The following is a 20,316-nucleotide window of genomic DNA, read 5'->3' on the forward strand; positions in this document are numbered from 1 at the left end:
TGTTCCTCCAGGGACAGTCGTACCCTTGGGAGATGTTGGGTGGTGCTGGGTCTCTTGAGACATGGAGGATCATTGGGTGTACCTGGGGAGGGGGGCCGGTTGTGGATGCTGTGGGGTATCTGAAGGATGTTTGCTTCTTAGTGGCAACTGAGTCCTGGATAAACTCAATATATTTGTTTATTGAGAAATAAAGCCCTGGGCCTGGCGAGTGAAGCTCAGGAAGAGTTCAAACAATGGAGCCTTGTTTAGTAGGGCAGGGCAGAGCTTTCCCAGTCTCATTTAACTTTGCATTTTTTCTGCTCTTTCATCTGAATAGAAAGGCAGCAGCCTGGGTGCACCTGAGCTCCAATACGCCTGCCATGCCAAGCAGATGAGGTGACTCCCACCAACCACCTCTGACTAATTTGAAGCCCACCTGAAAGCAGCCTCAGCCCCTGGCGGACTGTGGGAATCCCCAGACTGTTCCTTGCCACAGCTGCAGTGACAAGGCTGTGCAGTACTCATGACTACAGCAACGCCTTGGTACCTGGGCATCATTTTGCCCTCTGTTGCTTTCAGCTCCACTCGTCTACAGGAAAGGGCCTGGCGAATGGCTGCCACATCTCACTTGTCCCTGATGCCACCGAACTAGAAGGCCAAACTCCCATGTACTGCAGAAGGGGCAGGAGCCCGCCCCTTGGACAAGGCTCGGGCAGTTGGACCACAGTCCTGCCTAAGGGGGTTGCACCGAGCAGCATTTGCAAACAGGCAGGCAGTGGTTACCAGGTCCCATGCTTTCCTTTCCCTACTATCAAGGAGTAGAAAGCCACAGAGGAGAAAAGAGACCGTGACGGCAGAGGGGTACACTGGGCAAACTTTATTAAAAGCAGGTGACATGCACACACCCATACCACAAAGTCAGGAAACGTTAACCACAGCAACAATACAGGGAGGATATGGTTGATAATCCAATACAAAAGCTGTGCGTGTCTTTTTCTTTCCTCTAAGACAGAGTCAGCCAAACAATGGGAATGAACGTTATTTAGCTTGAATGCACCGTGGAAAGAGCTAGACAGCTAGTTGGGCTGCAACAACTGATTAGTGTAGCAAAACAATGGACCGTACTCTCTTCTAGCTCTGTGACAGTTAGAAGCACCAAAGAACTGTTTCAATGGTCTCGGCTTCGCTGGAGTTGTTCCCCAGAAAGCACGAAACCACCCCTATTTCTATGCTGAGCACAGGAACCCGAAGAGAGAGCGAGACAATTTCCAGCAGTCCTCCTGACGTCCATGCAGCCAATAAGCTCTGTATGACCTCTTTGTTATAAAGCAGCCAAGATCTCTAGTCCGAATGATATCGTCCACATTGGAGTAAACCCATGAAAGAGTTGGGATGACAGGGCATTTGCTTTACAAACAACAAGGCCAGGTCAGTAATAAAGCAGACCGAGAAAGGCGAGAGAGATTCTGTACTGTAGATTAAGTGTCTAAATGTCTAAATGGTAGGTCTCTTGTGTGTCTTACTGCTTGAATCCTTGCAAACCTATTAATGCAAGAGGTTTGTGGGTCCTCTTCCTCCTCCTTGCTCCTTTTTGTGACTTTGCTTACGACTTAGTTGAAGGCATGTTACAAAACTAAACAGGTAACAGGGTTGCAGAGACATAGCCAGGGTAGCATAGAGTTGCACTTAGACACCCATTTGCCACTCAAATACCTAATAAGTGGTACAGCATCTGGACCCTCTGACTCAGATCCTCTGCTGATGTAAATGTGCGTAACCCCATTGAAGCAAATGGAGCTGTGCTGATTTATCCTTGCTGTAGATCTGGCCCATCATCTGCTGAATGTGATATAATGCTGTAAAAAACAGGACCCCAATTCCCAGCCACCCAGGGCCTTGCCACCAGCACCTACGCTTAGGCACAGCATTTGCAATGTGCAAAATGCCAGGGTCCACGTTTTCATAAGCACTTTTCCCAAGCATAAATGACAATACAAGGTGCAATACAGGAGTTTTGGGTCCTTCTGTATTTCTCTTTGGGCCTGAGAATCTCCTCCCTTGTTCCAATTTTGCTCCACCGTCCTTAGTCAAGTTATTCTGGATTTACATCAGCGCGAGGACAGAATCCCATTTATTTATTTTTTACAAGCTAATTCAATCCTCCCCTCACTACAATTGCAAAGCAAAATTTCCATTGGGATCTGCATTGAAACAGGAGTAAACTATGGCTGCTTTTACAATGGTCTCTTGCAAGTGTGTAAATTAATGGAAGCTACTTATCGTTTCTTGATCCTGTGCTTCAGACTGAAACACGGAGTTGCCAAGAGAGAGGCCAAGGCTGAGATATATATTCCAAAATTATATTCAATTTTTTGTTGGGGGGGGGGGGGGGGGGGGGGGGGGCAGGGGAGAAGAGGGAACATTTCAGTTTTCATAATTTCTTGACCTTCATTTACATGTGAATTTTTGCATTATAAAAAGCCAGATTTAAATCTGGCTACTAGGTTTTCTATAAGAAATTACTGTAATTCAAAGGAGGATGGTTTAAAGTTTGTTTCTGTTTCAGAAATGTGGGGGAAATCACCACATTTTAGCAAACTTCTCCTTTCTTTCTAAATAAAAACTAGGACCACTTTTGTGTTCATTAAAAAGGGGGCTTGAGTTTGCAAAGTAGCCTAAGGGAGTTGGGAACTCAAACCTCCTTCATGGGAAGTTAAGCACCCTACTTTGTTTTACTCCTTTGAAAATCCTCAGCAGATATGTGGGAAAACTCAATATTGAAATGATTTTGCCTTGGGTGAAATTCAGCCTCAAGCAGAGAGGTCATCCAAAGGGTTCAGGAGCATGTAGGGATAGCCTTGCCCTCTGCATGAGGATGAAATTCACCCTGGAGGCTTAGTCAAGCCATGAGTGGCAAAGCTCACTTTGGGTTCAAGAGCTCAGGGTCGAAACTGTGGTTGGGTTGTAGACTGGGATGCGTCTTATTGCTCTTTCATTCATCGTTGCAGGGATATTGGAGCCATTTTACCTAGTGGGACACAACAAAAACCTCTTTCTTTCGGCAGTGGCGGTTTAGCTTCTGCAGCTTATCTGAAGCTTGACCTGCTGCTAGAGGTCGTTGTCATGGAGTATGCTTTCACCGGGCTGGAGCCGCCTCCAGTGCCAAAGCTCAAGGCCCCGCTGCCCATGGTGCCTCCCAGGCCAAAGCTGCCTCCATAGCCGATTCCACCTGCGCTGCTGTATCCACTCCCACTGCTAGAGCTGACCATGGCTACGGGACAAAACCGACATGATCATCAGTGCCTGAGGGACTGGAACAGATTTCAGCCTCCCCGTGAACAGCGCCTTCTGAACACAAAATCCAACGCTGCTTCTCCAGGGGCAGATACTCACCTTGTGTGAGCAGCAACTTGTTGGCACCGGGCTTTTCAGTGCCAGTGCCCCCAGAAATGACAGGGGAAAAGGTCCTGAAAATTTTCCTGGGATAGGAAAGTCATTTCCCCCTCCCAGCTGTAATGAAAATAGCAGTTCAATCAACTAGTCCTGCTTTATCACACACTGATAAATGGAGTCTTCCCACAAAAGAGGCATCTCATCTCTGATCTGAGGGATTTTCCAAGCTGTCTGATCAACCTTTCAACTCTCGCCCTGGTAGAGTAGGCAATCCCTGTGCAAAATCCTACAGGGACGTACTAAAGATAAGCCACAGACTGATTTGCACTTGCAGCGAAACCCTACGAGCCTGATTCTCTGTCACGAAGGCCTCGGCTTACACACCAAAGCTGTCACGTTTTAACTAGAGTGGTACAGCTAAGGTAGTGTAATTCTCTTATAAGAGGGCTTATAGGAGTAGAGCTAATTCCTGGTAAAAGGAAGGCCCCTATATATCATTATAACTGCATGCACATGAGGGGTGTACTGTTATAAAGGGGGCATTGCATAATCACACTCACATAGAAACTTTTATACAAGAACAAAACTCAGGAGTGGACAGCCATACAGCACTCTGGCGTAAGCATTTGGCTGGGCCTGTAACTCATTTTTGCTCACTTTGGGGCCTCGCTAAAGTGTCAGAGGGTACGTCTACATAAGACACTACTGTGCAGTAGCAATGAGCTACTGCAAGATAGCTTCTTGCTACTATGCAGTAGCACTGGGGGACACTAACCGTGACGTGATGCTACTGCACAGTGGTGATGAGCTGCTGCACAGTAGCGTCAGGAAAACACCATGCGGGGACACTATTGTGCAGTAACACTGGTTACTGCACAGTCATGTAGGACTTGGTTATGCAAGTCCTAAATGACCGCGCAGTCCATGGCTCATGAAGACATGGCCAGACGTGGCCAAAAACGAGGCCTTGGCTGAAATGAGAAGCAGGATCTATAATTCTCAGGGATTCCCTAGAGATCCCCGGGGCATGTCTTTTGGAACTCATAGGTTTCATTTGTTCTCCACAGAGATAAATACAATAAAATGGCCGTTAGAAATGGCAAATTATAAATCAACTCACAGATGCTGACTTTGTCATGTCGGTCTCCAGCCAGTCTGTCGGAAAGGGAAAAAAAAACAGAGATTACTGGTTAGATATCTGACCAGATAGAGTGCCTGGAGGCCTGCAAGGGTGGAGACAATGGAGATGGATGATTTTTGTTATCAATAATTCACAGGAGACAGCTGGGCCACGAGAACCTTTTGTTGGTTACCTATGACTAGCACAGCCCATCCCACTGCTATTGACTCCTAGGGGAACAGACACAAAGTTTTCCACCAAAACACTTGTATTTTTAATGGAAAATGGCTCCTACCCCATCAAAAAATCTGTTTCTGTTACAATTTTTCCAGTTTTGGTCAACACCCCATGCACATGTCTGCAACCAAAATGTGACTTTTTTGTTTGTTTCGGTAACTAAAAATATAAAAATTGACTGTTTTTAAACAGAAAAAAACCCTGAAAATTCTCAAAGGAAAAAAGAAAATCAGTGAAAATGAAAAAAAAAAAAAAGTCTCTTCATTAAATTTTCTCCTGGAAAAATATTAGTCCTCTTAGTCCTCAGTCAGCTCTACATGGGAGTTTTACCACTAACATTAATAGGAGCAGACTTCTGAGCTTAAATGAAGCACGTGTGTTGTATGGGCCTTTGCCTGGCTTTGTGGCTAACAATGTAAGTACACGCCAGCAGACCGGTGTGAGGTACAAGCCAAAGCTTGAGCACCTGTCTGAGCAGGAAAAAGATGTTTCTTCTGCAAAGGATGGGACACTCAGAATGCCACACCTGCCTCCTCACTGATTTCTACTTGCTGTTGTCATTTCTACCTGTGTGCAACGCCCCCCAGCGACAAATGCAACCATTGGGAGCAGGTGGTACTGCACACTTTCTTGGCACATCCATTAAAAACTGTTCGAGGTGATGGGCAATGGAGAATCCAGGTAGTCTATGTAAAAGCTGCTCTGCCTGACGGACCTTAAGAGATCCTTTGCTAGAGGACCCTGGTCTACCTCAGAAGATCCAGCCTTATCATTTTAGGCCTCTATGTTGCACCTACCTGCTCTCCTCGCCCTCCAGCAGCTTTCGGTAGGTGGCAATCTCGATGTCCAGCGCCAGCTTGACGTTCATGAGATCCTGGTACTCCCGCAGCTGGCGGGCCATGTCCTGCTTGGCCTTCTGCAAGGCGGCCTCCAGCTCATCCTGCTTAGCCCTGGCATCTTTGATGGCCATCTCACCACGTTCCTCAGCCTCAGCGATGGCTGCCTCCAGCTTGGCACGCTAGAGATGCAGGACACAGGACTTGAGCAGGTGTGCACCAGCTCATGGCAGTGACATTTCTATTCTGTTGTCCATCCCTTCCTCCCTGTATGGCATCCATCCCTCTTTCTCTCTACGGTATACATGGTGTCTGTATGTACCTCTCTGTCTGGGCATTGCCAACATATCAATTATCGTGGTAAAAAAGGACCATTAGAATATTTAAAAAGAATATCCAGGGGTCTTTTTAGAACATCGGTTATCTGACTTTTCCTTAGGACTCTCACCAACTGGAGCTGCTGGAGCAGACCCTGAGCTACTGAGCAATACCTGAAGTCCCAAAGAAAAACCAAAAAAAAAAAGACCCTTGTACCATGCAAAACCTGCCTGCCTATTCAGCCATTGTATACCTACGACAACATTTCCTGCCATCTCAGCATGACATGCATCATTAATAGAGTACAAACTATGTAGGAAGAACTTAACACTGAGCATACGGCTTTTCAATTCCCATTCATTATTCACGAAAGCCGTTCTGGATTGGCTTATTTGCTCTGCAGACACCCTGCCCTGAAACCAAATAAACAGCACTGAGTGACTCACAATAGCTTATCTCCCCGCTTTGTGTGCAGTCTGGTTATTCACTGCAAATATCCAGCTCTCCCAGGCAACAGTTGAACAATGACTTTTGACATGATTTAAAAGGTCCCTTCAATAAATGGATGAAAGCTGCAGTGAAAGGGGAAGGTCAAAAAACAAGCCTGACAGAAGTAGCTCTATATGGGACCTCATCCTGGATGCAGCAAGGGAGATGAGAAGTCAGAGGTGGTGAGGAATGGGAATGTCACATCCATCCCTCTAACCCATGCAAGCCTGCTCCACACACTACCTGGTCTGAAGCTGGGGAAAGGCTCTGACCATTGCTCTTGTTAGAGACCACAGCTTCATCTAGCCCAGCCTTCTGCATCTTGCAATGGCAGAGAGCAGGTAAATGGGAGAATATGTATGTGAGGCCTATCCAGACTGATCTGTCCTCTGCCCTCTGCATCTGGCATTCAGAGGATGAGGAAGTCCTAATTCTAGGCTGCAGCTGCAATAAATGTCTTTAAGACCCACTGATGGACTTGTCCGCCATGAACCGGTACAATCCCCGGTTGAACCTGTTTAATGTAACAGCCAGTATTACTCATTTCCCACTGAAGGCATCTTAAAAAAAAAGTGTGCAGAGCTTGTGAGTGTTGCTGGACCGACAGCCCTGGAAAGTGGGGCTCCATGGACATTCACAGGGCTACTCCTCACCTGGTTTTTCACGTTGTCGATCTCAGACTGCAGTCGTATGATCATGCGGTTAGTCTCGGCAATCTCACTCTTGGTGCTGCGCAGGTCGTCTCCGTGTTTCCCAGCAGTGGCTTGCAGTACCTCGAACTGAGATATACAAGGATATAAAGGACCCAGTCAGCATTGCCAACTTGCTGCCCGTTGCCAACCCACAAAGCAGCCTCTCCAGACACCCACAAATGGCAGAAGCTCTCAACACCCAAGACTGCTCACCTTGCTCTGGTACCAGGACTCTGCCTCCGCCCGGCTCCGGTTGGCAATGTCCTCATACTGAGCTTTGACCTCAGCAATGATGCTGTCCAGGTCCAGATTACGGCTGTTGTCCATAGACAGGACCACAGAGGTGTCAGAGATCTGTGTCTGCAGCTCCCGGAGTTCCTGCAAGGTACATCAACATCCCTGCTTGTTTAGCCTTCTCTTGCCGTACTTTCGAAGCCAATGAGAAGGAGGACAAAAATGGTTTGGGGGCTGGGGGACATGACTTGTGAGGAAAGACCAGGGAACTGGGCTTATTTAGTCTAGAGAAGAGGAGCCTGAGTGGGGATTTAATAGCAGCCTTCAGCTCCCTGCAGGGGGGTTGCAAAGAGGATGGAGCTGGACTGTTCTCAGTGGTGGCAGATGCCAGGGCAAGGAGCAATGGGCTCAAGTTGCAGAAAGGAAAGTTGAGGTTGGATATTAGGAAAAATGTTCTCACTAGTAGGGTAGTAAAGCTCTGTAACAGGTTACCCAGAGAGGTGGTGGAAGCTCCATCCTTGGAGGTTTTCAAACCCCGGCTAGACAACGCCGTGGAGGGGATGATCTAATTGGGGCTGGTCCTGCTTTGAGCAGGGGCTTGGACTAGATGTGTGCTCCTGAGGTCCCTTCCCACCCTCATTTTCTACGATTCTACAATTCTAGGAACATCACAACACAATAGCTGCTCTCAGCTTCCTCCAGCTTCTTAGCTTTGGGTCCCTGAGAGCAGTGTGATGGAGTTACAAAGATCTGAGAGGAAGCTAAGGCTGGCATCCAAACACCTGCAGAATCCAAGGGTTGGAGTGGCCCATGGAGCTAAACTCCTGGCTGCAATGAGGTGTCAGTTCCAAATGTTTTCAAAGCTGGGATCCAGGGCTGTGGATCACACCCATGTTTGCTACCCAGATAGGGCCAAAACCTGCTACCGCTGCCCGAGGATGTAAGGTGGAAGTTTTTTCCTGGTTGGTCTCTCCACCAGCCATGAAACACCAAGCTGGGCTTTTGCAATAAAAATATTTCTGTTTCCAGCCAAAATATTTTGCTCAAAATCAGTATTTTCTGCACGAAATCTCCATTCTCCAACTGCCTCTAATACAATTGCAATTAAAAACCAAGAAGCAACATGGGGGGAGTTCTTTTAGTGCTTCTGTCTTGTGCCACAGGTGCATGAATTCACTGCAAACTTGCATTTCATCTGTGTTCCCTGCATTCAGCTGCTAGGCTAGCCACAGACTTTACTTTAAGACACCATGGTTCAAATAGGGTTGGTGGGACTTCATTCAAAGAAACAGTCCCTCACACCCTCCAGAACCTCCTTTGTGTATAAAAAAAACCTGTTTCTACTCTTTACCATCCAAGAAGTGAGAGAAGAAATTAGATCTATACTCATCCATCCACCTACCCAACCACAGGGTTCACGTGACATACCATAACATCCAATAACACCCCCCATCTCCTGGGAAACTGCAATTGTTTTAGCCATCACCAAACTAGATACCCACTCATCAATAAAGCCAGTCTATTTGGCAAAGATGGAAAGGTCCTTACTGCTTCATGGAGGGACCTCAGGAAGTTGATCTCGTCAGTCAAGGCATCCACCTTGGCCTCCAGCTCCACCTTGTTCATGTAGGCACCATCGACATCCTAAGGGAATGAAACAAAATCTTGGTTGGCTTCAAGGGGGCACATGGGTGCTCAGTGGCTGCGAAGCAAGCTGCTTAGCCAGGTTTTAGGGAAGGATGTGGCTGCCCCTATTCAAGCATCCTTTCATTTGAAAATTAGCACTAACTCCGCACTTGGAAAGTCTCCTGGACTTTCTGAAATCCATGGTGCCAGGCTCTACCATTTTATAATATATAGCACCATACCTCTTACAGTGTGCCAGCATCCTGTAATGAATAAGGCACTCTACTGGGACTCTGGACTTCTGGGTTCTCATTCTGGCTCTGCCATGACCTGCCATTTGGCCTTACAAAAGACATTTTTCTCACTACACCCTCCTCTTATTCAGATGGCATCTTTTTGGGGACAGGTATTCTCTTATGCAGTATATGTACACCTTACCCTCCCTTTACACTGGAAAGATCCCTGAAGGGTAATTCTGAGAATCCAGTCCAACAAGTATTGCTGGAGAACGGCACTACGGGTACTCCTCGCTTAACGCCATAGTTACAGTCTTGAAAAATGTGACTTTAAATCAAAAGACGTGAAGCGAATCCAGTTATGTCACAGTAGTTCCCTACTAGCAGGCGGCGGCCAAACAACATTATAACCGAACATCGGGTGACTTTAAACGAGTATGTTCTCTAATAGATCAGTGACATAATAATGCAGCCATGTTAACTTGAAAAACCAGCGTCCGCAGCATCACAGGATCCAGCCACTCACCTTCTTGAGCACCACAAACTCGTTCTCCGCTGTTGTACGTCTGTTGATCTCATCTTCGTATCTGGTTGGGGGGAAAAAAGATGAGATGCCAAGTTAGATGCCACTAACTAAGTTGGTCGATTTATTGTCATGTTTCTTTTTGCAAATCAGCTATGAGTAGCTTATGCTCCCCCCCAGGTGCTTGTCCAATGCGAAATCATCATGTCAGCAAAGAAACCCTGGCATCCCTCTCAACTGGTGTAAATCAGTGATGGGACTGATCCTTAGCCCACCCAGACAGTTCAGCACACATGACGCCTCTCAGAAACCCAAGCTACGCACTGTTGTTTTAAATGGATGCCTAAGCCACGAGGGTGTTTTGCATCCTGCTCGGATGGGTGTAGCTCAGATGCAGATAAGCAGAATTGCTCATTCATAATTCCCTTTCCACAAATGTTCTCCAGTGTTTTTTTCTTCCAGGCATATTGCAGCCTTGGGTACTAGTTCACTGCAGAAGGCAAATGCAAGTACAAGAAGAGGTGCGTGCTGTTCCCCCTAAATCCATCTAAAAACCCACTTGAGGAATTATTTTTTGGAGCACTTGCCCATTATGATTGCATGCACCTTTAACCCAGGATTTCAGTGCATTGTGCAGATATGCATTAAGCTAGTGGGACCCGAGCAAATATAACTCATTCCACGGAGAAACAGAGAAAGCTGTGCCTCAGAGTTTCAAGTGGGCTCCATTTTAGGGGAAGTCAGCTTCACATGGGCCATCCTTGGGCATAATGGACAAGATCTTCAGCTGCCGTGAACTGGCACGGCCTCAGAGACTTTTCCTAGGGCTTGACTCCTAACTGCAACGGAAAAGAGCAATGGGACATGGGAAATACAGATCGGTGCAAGTCACTTGCCTGACAGAGAGGAGGAAAAGTGGAAAGCTTCCAAGCCAGTGACTTAAATCCTCCGCAAAACCCCGCTAAGGCTTTTCATACCGGCTGAGTGGCGCCAAATGCCATCAGGAAAGCAGAAGCCATTTCCTCTAGCTTTGTGAGAGCTTTTGGAGTCACAATATCTGCTCGGATGACTTGCACGGCCACTGCGGTTTGCGGGCAACCTGCTGCTTTCCAATGGGCTTGGAAGCCCTGTGATTCCAGCCACCTGCGGCCCATGGATAATGGACACCGTGCCGACTCCCAGCGACACGGGAGCTGGTGCTGCACAAAGGGCTGCATTACCTGATGTCTAAATCATCACACTGCACACGCAGCATGTGCAAGAGATGAGAAAAGGGACCGAGCCTATGCTCTTCTACACAGGCTCAGTATGACAGGAGTGAACAGGTGTCAGGGAATGGATTCAGGAGTGACCTGCCCAACTCTAAGGAAAGGCCTTGTCCAAGTGACTGCGTGCTAAGAGGTGGCGAGTTTGCATCTACCGCACCCTATCTCCCAGGGCATCTTCTCCTGGTGTTTTTAAAAGCGCAAGTCACTAACTTCAGTCTGAAAGCAGAATAAGTTTCCCCAACCTTAGGACACAGGCAGGCTGGCCACACGCAGAGTGCAGCGTAAACCCGCACCCCAGCTGCCTGTGCAGGCACTTGGACCACCCCAAAGGTAATTTTGCTCCCAAATTAAGTGTACCTAGGACTTGATCCTAAGCTTGCCCGTCGAAAACAGCAGCAGCTCCGGGGAGGTGGGCAGAGTACTACTGCTGTCAGCGAAGAATTGGACCCGTGGGGATTTTGATGCTTCTAAACCACTTAGGGCCACATTCTTGTCAACACCCAGGTCATTTTACATAATTCTGTCCCTGAAAAGCGGCTGGAAATTAAATTACATGTATGAACACCAAGGCCATTTTGCATGATTCTGTCCCTGAAAAGCACCTGGAAATTAAATGACATGTATGCTCAACAGAGGCTACTTTGCCCTGCCAGAGGATTGAGGTCCTTGTGCTTGATTCTCCACTGCCCATGCGCCAGGTCTTTCCACCCAGACTGGACTGCTGCAACATGGAGCTGAACACAGGCCATACCCTCAGCAGGTACAAAGCATCACAGCTCAATGCAGCAACATCGACTGATGCCAGCTGAGGTCCTGCCCTGCCCTGCCCAGGTACCATCTAGGGCTGTACAAGGCACCTATCCACCCAGAGAACACTGCAGGACCCCACCCGAGATGGATTGATCCTTTCAGCTGAATGCCACCTTCCTAGACCCTATGGGGATTATTAGTTATTGACTTTTCTCCTGGCACACCCTGGAGTTTATCTGCTTTATTTGCTCTCAGTTCCTGCCTCCTCCAGTTTGCCAGCTCATATATTTTTCCAAGGTTCCCCTCTGCAGCTGGGTGTGTGCCAGAGTGAAAAGGGCACAGAGTGGGTTGTATTAGCCTTTCCAAGCGGGCTGATTGAGGCACCAAAACCCCTTGTCAGAGAGCCCAACTTTGCTCTAGTTTTTCCCTGGGCATGTTTTAGCGATGGGTGTGAGCACAGGGCAGCACCCATGCTGTGGATGCATGGTGCAGTGGCTAGAGCACTGGGCTCAGTACGGGGCACCTGGTTTCTATCCCTGGCTGCACTATTTGCTTACTGGGTAAACCTGGGGCGAGGCACCTTCCTGCCTCTGGCCCTCACTCTGCTCTCCCCACCCCTTCTGCAAAATGCTCGCCGTCTCCTGTGTAAAAGTGCTTTGAAGTCAAATCATGAACAGCTACATACAAGGTGGAAGCATTAGTCCACATTGACCCCCCCAATGCGTTTTTGACACAATACATTGACTTCCCACTTGCTGCTCCACCACCCCTCCCTTTATCCCTTTGCCAGATATTCAGAAAAGGAACCGTTAGGAAAAAAAAAAAGGAAGCTGCAGAGTCTGATCTCAGTTACCAAGAACTGTGTCACTCCCTCGACTAAAGTTTACTTCGGGTTTATACTGGGGTAACCACAGAGATAGTGTATCTCGGTGTTTTTCTTTTATATAAGACAGCAATACAGGATAAATCATTAACTATCTGCTAGCATGCATCTATGAATGGGGACAATCCTTAGTCAAAATGCCTCCTGAAGTCAGTGGGAAGTAAAGGTTGCCGAATTCAGCCACGTGTTACTAACATCTGATTTGAATTTAGGTTCCTAGCCAAATGCAACACCTGTATTCGGAGACCTAAGGACTAAAAGCCAAGTGATAAGAGTGTTTCACATTTCTAGTACTGCCCTTCATAAGCTCCTTACAGGTTTTGACTCTGCTTTTGAAGATAGAGGAGTAGAGATAAGGAATGACTCACCCAGAGTAAAGGAATGAGTCAGGAGCAAGGCTGGGAAGGGACCCCAGAAACCTGCTCTGAACACATTGTGTTCAGACTGCTACAGTGAAGATTGCTTTGGCTCTCAGAAATAAAGCAGGCCCAGCTGTGCCTTTGATGCATCCTTTCAAATAATGAGTACAAAGAGAAGTGAATCATATCTGTGCAGAGATAAGAGGAGCTGGAAAAAGTTGTTGGAAATGCACTTTTGCAGCAATCAGAACAGTCTGCCGGAGTGCATTCATTCCAACAAAAAGGTATCCGGGAATTGCTGAGACACTTGAGCACCTATTATTGCTGCCTTTAATTTAATTGTAGCTTTTGAGAGCTTTTATGCTGCCTGTTACGTTTTGGCAGGATTGAAACGGGTCACTGTTTTTGCAACTCGATTGTTTTCCAGAATTTTTTTTTTTGCCGGGGTGGAACTGAATTCTCAACATTTTGGTTCTGGACTGAAAATTAAAAGTCTGAATGTCTCACAAAAAAATTCCAGTTTCTGACGGTAGTGTACAAGCCCTGTCTACAAATACAAGCTACAGTCTATCCACCTTTTCTTGTGGAGAATGCCCTCCCCCATTTCCATCTATTAATGAAGTTGAATAATGAGCTAAAGTTCAGCCAGTGGCCACTGGGCTAGAAATATCCTAGATGAGTCTAACAGCAATGTATTTGCATATGGAAATACATGAAAATCCACCTTTTTCTAGCTTTGGCAGGGCGGTGACACTGGAAACCTGTAGGATGCTTCATCCACAAATAACAGGGATTAATTACTGGGTGGCCGACGGCCCCTTGCGAAGGGTCATCTCAGCTCAGCCCCCCTGGCTAAAAGGCAGCACTCGCAGAAGAGCAAAAGACCTCCCGGCGGAGATGCCGGAGAACCTGTGGGGCTCAGCAAACCGTTAGACAAGATTATACGTTACTTGTTCTTGAAATCCTCAACAAGATCCTGCATGTTCTTCAGCTCGCCCTCCAGACGCCCTTTGTCGTTCATCAGCCCGTCCAGCTGCCGCCGGAGGTTGTTGATGTATGCCTCAAAGAGGGGAGCAATGTTGCTCCGGGCCGTCTTTTGGTCTTGCAGGAGGCTCCACTTGGTTTCCAGCATCTTATTTTGCTGCTCTAGGAATCGGACCTGAAAGCCAGCGAGGGAAGGGAGCCCGTCAGTCACCCCGCTACAGTGGCACAAAGGCTCTGTCTCATAAAAAGGTGTTGTGCTTGGTGGGCAAAAGCACCTGAAAAATTCGGATCACTCAGGAAAGGATCCTAGCTCTGGAGAGGAGGCAAAGCCCAGGCTGCAATCTTCCAGCTAGAGGGCCACCCCCAAAATGCAGCTTTTTATTATTTAACAGAGGGTCACATTTTGCTCCAGCACCTATTAAGGCAAATCTTCTTCCCTGAACTCAGGCCAGCTGCATTGTATCCACCATGATCTGAACACATTGCACTTCATATAAAAAACACCAGCTTGGCTGCAAAGCCAAATTTTGCCAACAACCCCTGGGTCAGATGTTCCCCTGGTGCAAAAGCCACCTTGTTGCATGGGCATGGCACTGATTTACACTAGTAATTTCCTGATGGGGCAACCCCACACCCACCTCGTCCCACCCTGAGCTTGGTGTTGGTGGACTCAGGTCCAGATCAGTCCCAAAACCCAACCAGCATTGCACCCAAAACCACCGGCAGTCATATAGCTGGGTTGGTACCAGCTTATTCTGTAAGGAGGCAGCCCTGTGGCTTTAATCACAAGAAACTTTGCTGAAGTCAACCTGGGCAAAGCATTCAATAAAAGCCATAAGGTCCACCCCAATTTAACTGGCAATATTCTTTTTCAGCCCAATTAACAGAAGTCAGTGGAAAGTTTCCCATTGACTTCGCTGGGGCTGAAATCAAGACCTCCCTTCAGAAGCATCAAGGGTGTGGTCACCTCTTCCCATGTCTCACCTTGTCAATGAAGGAGGCGAATTTGTTGTTGAGGGTCTTGATCTGCTCCTTCTCCTCTTGCCGCACCTTCTGCATGGTGGGGTCAATCTCCAGGCTGAGGGGCGCCAGGAGGCTCGGGTTGATGGTGACCTCTTGGATGCCACCAGGTGGGAACCCACTGGCAAACCCAGCACCCAAGCCACCTCCACCATATCCAAATGCAGAGCGGACGCTGTAAGAGCTGCCACGTACGATCGGGGACTCTCTCTTGCTGCTAGAGCCTAGGTTATAGAGACTGGAGCTGCTAAAGCCACCTACCCTTCCCAAGCCAGCACCCCCTCCCACACCACGGGATGAGGAGACGGTGCTGACTCGGACCTGGCTAATCCCTGGCATAGCCGCAGAGCGGGAGCTAAAAGTCACGGAGCGAGACATGGCAATTCAGCTGGGGTCTGTCCTTTCCCCGACCTCAAGGAAAAGCTCAAGGAAAGTGGTGCTGGAGAGGAGGAGAGTGAGTACAGTCCCTCTGAGGCTCCCAGCTGGAACTTCCTCTCCTTTTATCTACTACAAGAGCTGGGCTTGGCTTGAGGGCAGAGACGGGGATCAGTTTACCGGGAGTGCTGGGAGTGTCTGGCTGCAGGCCCACTGTATTCAACCTGCTGAACTCGGAGGGGGCGGGGGGGGAAACACACCCATGAAACGATATCACTGATATCACCGCCTGGCCAGCAGCTTGCAGTGGGCTCTTACCAGCCTCTGAGGCTCTGCAGCTGCTTTAGCTCCTTCCTGGTTTAGCGTTTGCACCTCAGCTGTGATTGATTCATTCCTGTGGGTTCCAGCAAGGAAGCAAATAAAACGTGAGGCATGAGGTAGGCTCCCTTGTCCGGCGCCCAGAGCAGAGCGCGCCTGAGTCTCACTGCCACGGAGAGCCCTGGACGCTGCATCAGGAGCTCTCAAAGGAGACCAAACCTTTGCTGCCAGCCTTAAATTTCCCCCAGCAACCTTTATAATGCCCGAGTGGGAGAAGGGGCCTTAATGTAAGCCAGAATCCTGCCCAGTTGCTCATACGAACCAGCTCACTGCAACACTCCCCCCTCCACACACACACACACACACACACACTGCATAAATATAATGCAGCAGAACATAATTATGCAGTGCAAGGGAGATAAGCAATGATACCCAGGAAAAACCTGGTAGCAGGAGAGACACTACTCTGATTTTTGCCGAAACCACCTGATGAGGCAACAGGTAAATTGTTTTCAAGGCTACCCCACAATGCACAATAAGGTCTGAGATAAGGGGCACCACCCTTCTGTGCTCCTTGCCCTGCCATTTGGTTGTCAGGCTTCTAGAGGGCAGGGGAAAGAAAGAAAGCAGATGTTTTGGAGGCAGCATGCTTCAAATATGTGCCTGCTTCTCGGTGGGGAATGTGGGAGGCGGCCGGAGTGGATTCCAGCTTTTGCAAGGGAGAGTCTCCTTTTCAAGTGTGCAGGGGAAGGGGCATGAAGCGCAGCCAAGTGCCTGGCCGACACAGCGGGCTTGATTCTTCCCTGCTCCCTGCACAGACCTCCAGCGGGCTAGCAAAAGTAGCTGAGTGTAAGCAGGGGCTGGCGAACATGTGCTAGCTCAGCCCTGCCTTGGCTGGGTCTCCTGGTTAGTGTGGATGCAGGGCCTGCAAGTCTTTTCCATTCGGGAACCAAGCTCGTGAAAAGACAATTTGGTTTCAATCCAGAGTCACATCCTTAAGGCACTAGCCAGGCTGTAGATGTGGGTAGGTCTACCCTGACACAACTCAGCTGCACCAAGTGGATTTCCTCCTGATTTACACCAACAGGAGAGAAGAACCAGGCCAGTAGTTTCTGTGCGGGACCAAGAAATTTGTTTTCCACGGTGCACGCATTTGCAATAGTTACAGAGGTGACTGCAAAGGAGCCCAGAGCTGAAAGCAAGCTAATCTACCCTGCTTTTTTTAAAGGGTTGTACAGCTCATGCTGGCTTCAATGCTGTGACGACTAAGCTCTAGCTATACCCAAGGCCGCTATCTTAGGGGATATCCACAGGACAGCCATACCCTGAGTTACACCTGGGTTTGCACTAGGGAAAGCGCAAGTAGGATTTAGCCCCATACATTTTCACCGGCAGCTCCAGCAGTCCAAAGTCAAAGTTGCGTTGTGTTGTTATGTGTGCCATGGTAACACTGCATAGTTTAGCAACGGGATGGACTGATGAATGCTTGCACGCCCATGTGAATGACCCTCTGGGGCTCTGCCTTGCTCAGTCAACAAAGGGAACCAGTTAGATCCCCTCTTCCGTAAGCGGTAACTTCAGAGGTTCCCGAGCCCTGTTTCCAATCTCAGGCTTCTCCCTGTGCGAGATCAGACAGCCCGGCTGGGGCGAAAACAGCCCCTCTGCTCTGCACACGCAATAAAGGAGGAGGAAGCAATTGAATGAGTCACAGGAGATATCAGTCAGTAAATATGCAGTCCCTGAGTACACACGCGGCGTGCATGCTACAGTCCAGCAGGCATCTGCAATGCGAGGGCTGATAGAGCGCTCCGCTCTGCTTGTGCTCAACAGAGCTTGGGTGCTACACCGTGCTTGTACACTGTCCAGAATAAGCCCACTGCCCCCTTGTTTGTCTGAATCCACTTGGTGCCTCTCATCTTACAAACTCTCTGGGACAAGGACCCTTTTTCTGTACAGCGCCAAGCACAATGGAGCCCTGGCCCACGACCAGGGTGCCTACATGCTCCAGTACGGCAAAGAATGAAACCCTCCATGAGTCCAAAGCCTTGTGTGAGCCTGCTGGAGGAAAGCAGCTCCTTCAGAAGGCCATCTGGCATTCATCTGCCAACCGAGAAATGGAGCATACAACGCTACCGTTGACTGTTTATTCTAACCAACGATTAGATGATCTCCCGACATAACTTTGCTGGGCCAGCCATGTCATCCAGATGTCCAACTTCAGACCCCCAGAGCAAAAATCTTATTATCCCAGCTCAGTTAAGGGGTCTGATCAACAGGAGGGCAGAGAAAAGTGCTGTAAGGACATCCTTGAGGTCAACTTGAAAAAATGCAACATCGATATCAGCTCATGGGAGCCCATCGCCCAGGACTGCCTCAAATGGAGGAAGCATCTGCTGCAAGGATCTCAGTACTCTGAAACCTCACAATGGCAACAGAAGACAGAAAAATGGGCGCGGAAGAAACAGTGTGGTGCGGACCGAACGAAGAACCTGGAGCCACTCACCCTGTATGGAAACATGTGCCCAAGATGCAACAGAGTTTGCCGATCCCAGATAGGTCTCATCAGATATCTTCAGCTGCACAAATAAGATAATCATGGAAGACAATTGTCTTCCATGGTGTCTTCCATGGTTGTCTTATCTGCAAGGGGTTGCCAATGGGATTGCCGGCGTCCCAGTCCTTTGACTGCGAGGATTGCCAATGATGTTGAGTCTAATCACCTGCTCTGTTAAAATGTGTTTGCGGTGCAATTTGCCTGGCACTTGCTTCCAGCCATGGGTCCCTCTTACTCCTTTTTTGGCTGAATTAACAGGCCTGTTGGTGCCTGCCGTTTCCTCCCTAAGAACATATTTACAGACCCTACTCAAGTTACTTCTTCATCTTTTCGATAAACTAAGCTGCTTACTATCCTCAAGTTTCTCACTGTGAGGTCCAGCTTTCTCGACATGTGTGTGTCTTTTCCCAAGTCTCTTAAAATACACGGATGCCACGTTCCATGTGCAGAGTGATAAAAATGGTTGGAGGCCTGGGAAGCATGGCTTACGAGGAAAGACTGAAAGAATGAGGGTTATTTAGGCTGGAGAAGAGAAGTCTGAGGTGGGCTTTGATAACAATCATTAAATATCTGATGGGCGATCACAGAGAGAATGGAGGTAGACTTTTCTCGGTGGCTGCAGGGGTCATGGCCTGAAGCTACAGCGGGGGAAATTTAGGTGGGAGATTAGGAACAATGGTTTGACTAAGAGAGTCCTCTGGCACCTGCTGAAGCTGTGGACTCTCCATCCCTGGAAATTTTCTAGAGCAGGTTAGGCAGACACTTGACTGGTATGGTTCAGCCAGGGATGATCCTGCCTGGTGTAGGAAGCTGGAGTAGATGACCTTGTGATGTCCCATCCAACCCTACTTTCCTATGACCCTATGTTTTAGCCTCACCTCCCTAATGCCCCATGCCAGAGCTGTTCTTAGCTCTGCATTGACGTCTCAACTCTAGGTAGGAAGCCAGATGTTTTGAAGGCTTATTGTTCTTGTACTGAGGGTGAACAGAGCACGCAAGAATCAGCAGGAAACACCAGCCATTGCAAAACCGAAGGTCAGTGAAGATCCCTGGCTAGTGCCGAGATCACCATAAGCCCAGATGTGGCCAACAAGCCCACTTCTTTCTACCTCCCAAAGGATTTAGGACCACAAGACGCTGCTACAAAACCCAGAGGAGGAAGAAGAGACTCTCACACCCCATCCATCAGTCCTTCATGCTTTCCCCCATCAAGCTGGAGCTGTGGAGATGACACTGGTTTGCAGCTGGAACCAGAGAGAGGTTCTGCGATAGACGCTGTGAACAGCTCTGGAGACATTTCACAGCCTGTGTGGGAATGAGACAGCTAAGTAGCACCCAGCCTAGCTTCTCAGCCCAAATGTGGGCTGTGGTTTGCTTTGCAAGTGGCTCTCAGGAAGTGCGACCTTCGTTAACCAGCTGTTTTTTGTGTAGGGCCCTCTGAAGAAGAGCAAAACCTTTTAACTTGTCTTTTGAGAAGACCTGCCTCTCATTGCTGTATGGACTACACGTCAGGCAGTTCAATGATGCAGTAACTTGACTCCAAGCATGGCAGCGAAGCTCAGTGCGACTGAAAACCTCAAGCAGGGCTGGTTATTCAGGTTAAACCAGGCTAGGATGGAGGCTGTAGGACTGTTTGGACCCACAGATCCTCTAGGATTGTCACCCAGCAAGAAACTGGTTTGCTTTGGTCTCCCCCCGCCCCCCAACCCCTTTACTTTTTTGGAAATATGTCCCCCCACGCACACACCTTTCATCCACAGCTTTGAAGATGCATATGCCAAGACATGAGGACCCATGGGAAAGAGCCAGATTCGTTTCATTCAGGGCCTGATCCAAACTGGGAATCATATAGAAAAAAATTAGGGCTGGAAGGGATCTTAGGAAGTCACATCTAGTCCAACCCCCTAGTCTAGGTAGGATCATTCCTGCCTGAACCATCTCTCCTTTTGGTTTTAATGGGGCATGTGACAGAGTTGAAGGAACCCTGCCCGGGGCAGGGGGTCGGACCCAATGATCTGTTTAGGTCCCTTCCGACCCTAAGCACTATGAAACTATGAATTGAGGATTGAAATAGGGGCCTCTGGGATGAAAAACATGATGCTTTGCAGCTTGAGCTAAAGTA

The 20,316-nt window shown here is 48.4% G+C and overlaps 1 protein-coding gene across 3 annotated transcripts; it reads right to left on the bottom strand.

Moving 5' to 3' along the window:
* Nucleotides 1-841: 841 nt before the first annotated feature.
* Nucleotides 842-15,707, bottom strand: LOC109293446 (keratin, type II cytoskeletal cochleal-like). 3 transcript variants are annotated; one of them, XM_019511382.1, is made up of 10 exons: nt 15,695-15,707; nt 14,912-15,042; nt 13,894-14,102; nt 9,687-9,747; nt 8,847-8,942; nt 7,278-7,442; nt 7,026-7,151; nt 5,527-5,747; nt 4,493-4,527; nt 842-3,250 (listed from the first exon to the last, which is right to left on the bottom strand). In XM_019511382.1, exons 2-10 carry the CDS (start codon nt 14,984-14,986, stop codon nt 3,066-3,068), a joined length of 1,173 nt encoding a protein of 390 aa, XP_019366927.1. In that variant the 5' UTR covers nt 14,987-15,042; nt 15,695-15,707; the 3' UTR covers nt 842-3,065. The 3 variants fall into 3 exon arrangements, with proteins under 3 accessions (XP_019366927.1, XP_019366908.1, XP_019366917.1); XM_019511363.1 differs by lacking the exon at nt 15,695-15,707 and having other exon boundaries at nt 14,912-15,630; XM_019511372.1 differs by lacking the exon at nt 15,695-15,707 and having other exon boundaries at nt 3,061-3,250; nt 4,493-4,523; nt 14,912-15,631.
* Between the last annotated feature and the right edge of the window lie 4,609 nt (nt 15,708-20,316).

The sequence above is a fragment of the Gavialis gangeticus genome, unplaced genomic scaffold (genome assembly GCF_001723915.1).
Source record: "Gavialis gangeticus isolate Ggan-Ray unplaced genomic scaffold, GavGan_comp1, whole genome shotgun sequence".
Taxonomy (NCBI): Eukaryota; Metazoa; Chordata; order Crocodylia; family Gavialidae; genus Gavialis; species Gavialis gangeticus.

What these genes read in the sequence shown, in the direction of transcription:
- LOC109293446 (XM_019511363.1), bottom strand. Translation starts at nt 15,325, where the DNA reads ATGTCTCGCTCCGTGACTTTTAGCTCCCGCTCTGCGGCTATGCCAGGG. An exon ending in TCGACAACGTGAAAAACCAG is followed by an intron (nt 5,748 to 7,025) that starts GTGAGGAGTAGC and finishes CTGCATCTCTAG; the next exon opens with CGTGCCAAGCTGGAGGCAGC. An exon ending in ACATGACAAAGTCAGCATCT is followed by an intron (nt 3,251 to 4,492) that starts GTGAGTTGATTT and finishes TTTGTCCCGTAG; the next exon opens with CCATGGTCAGCTCTAGCAGT.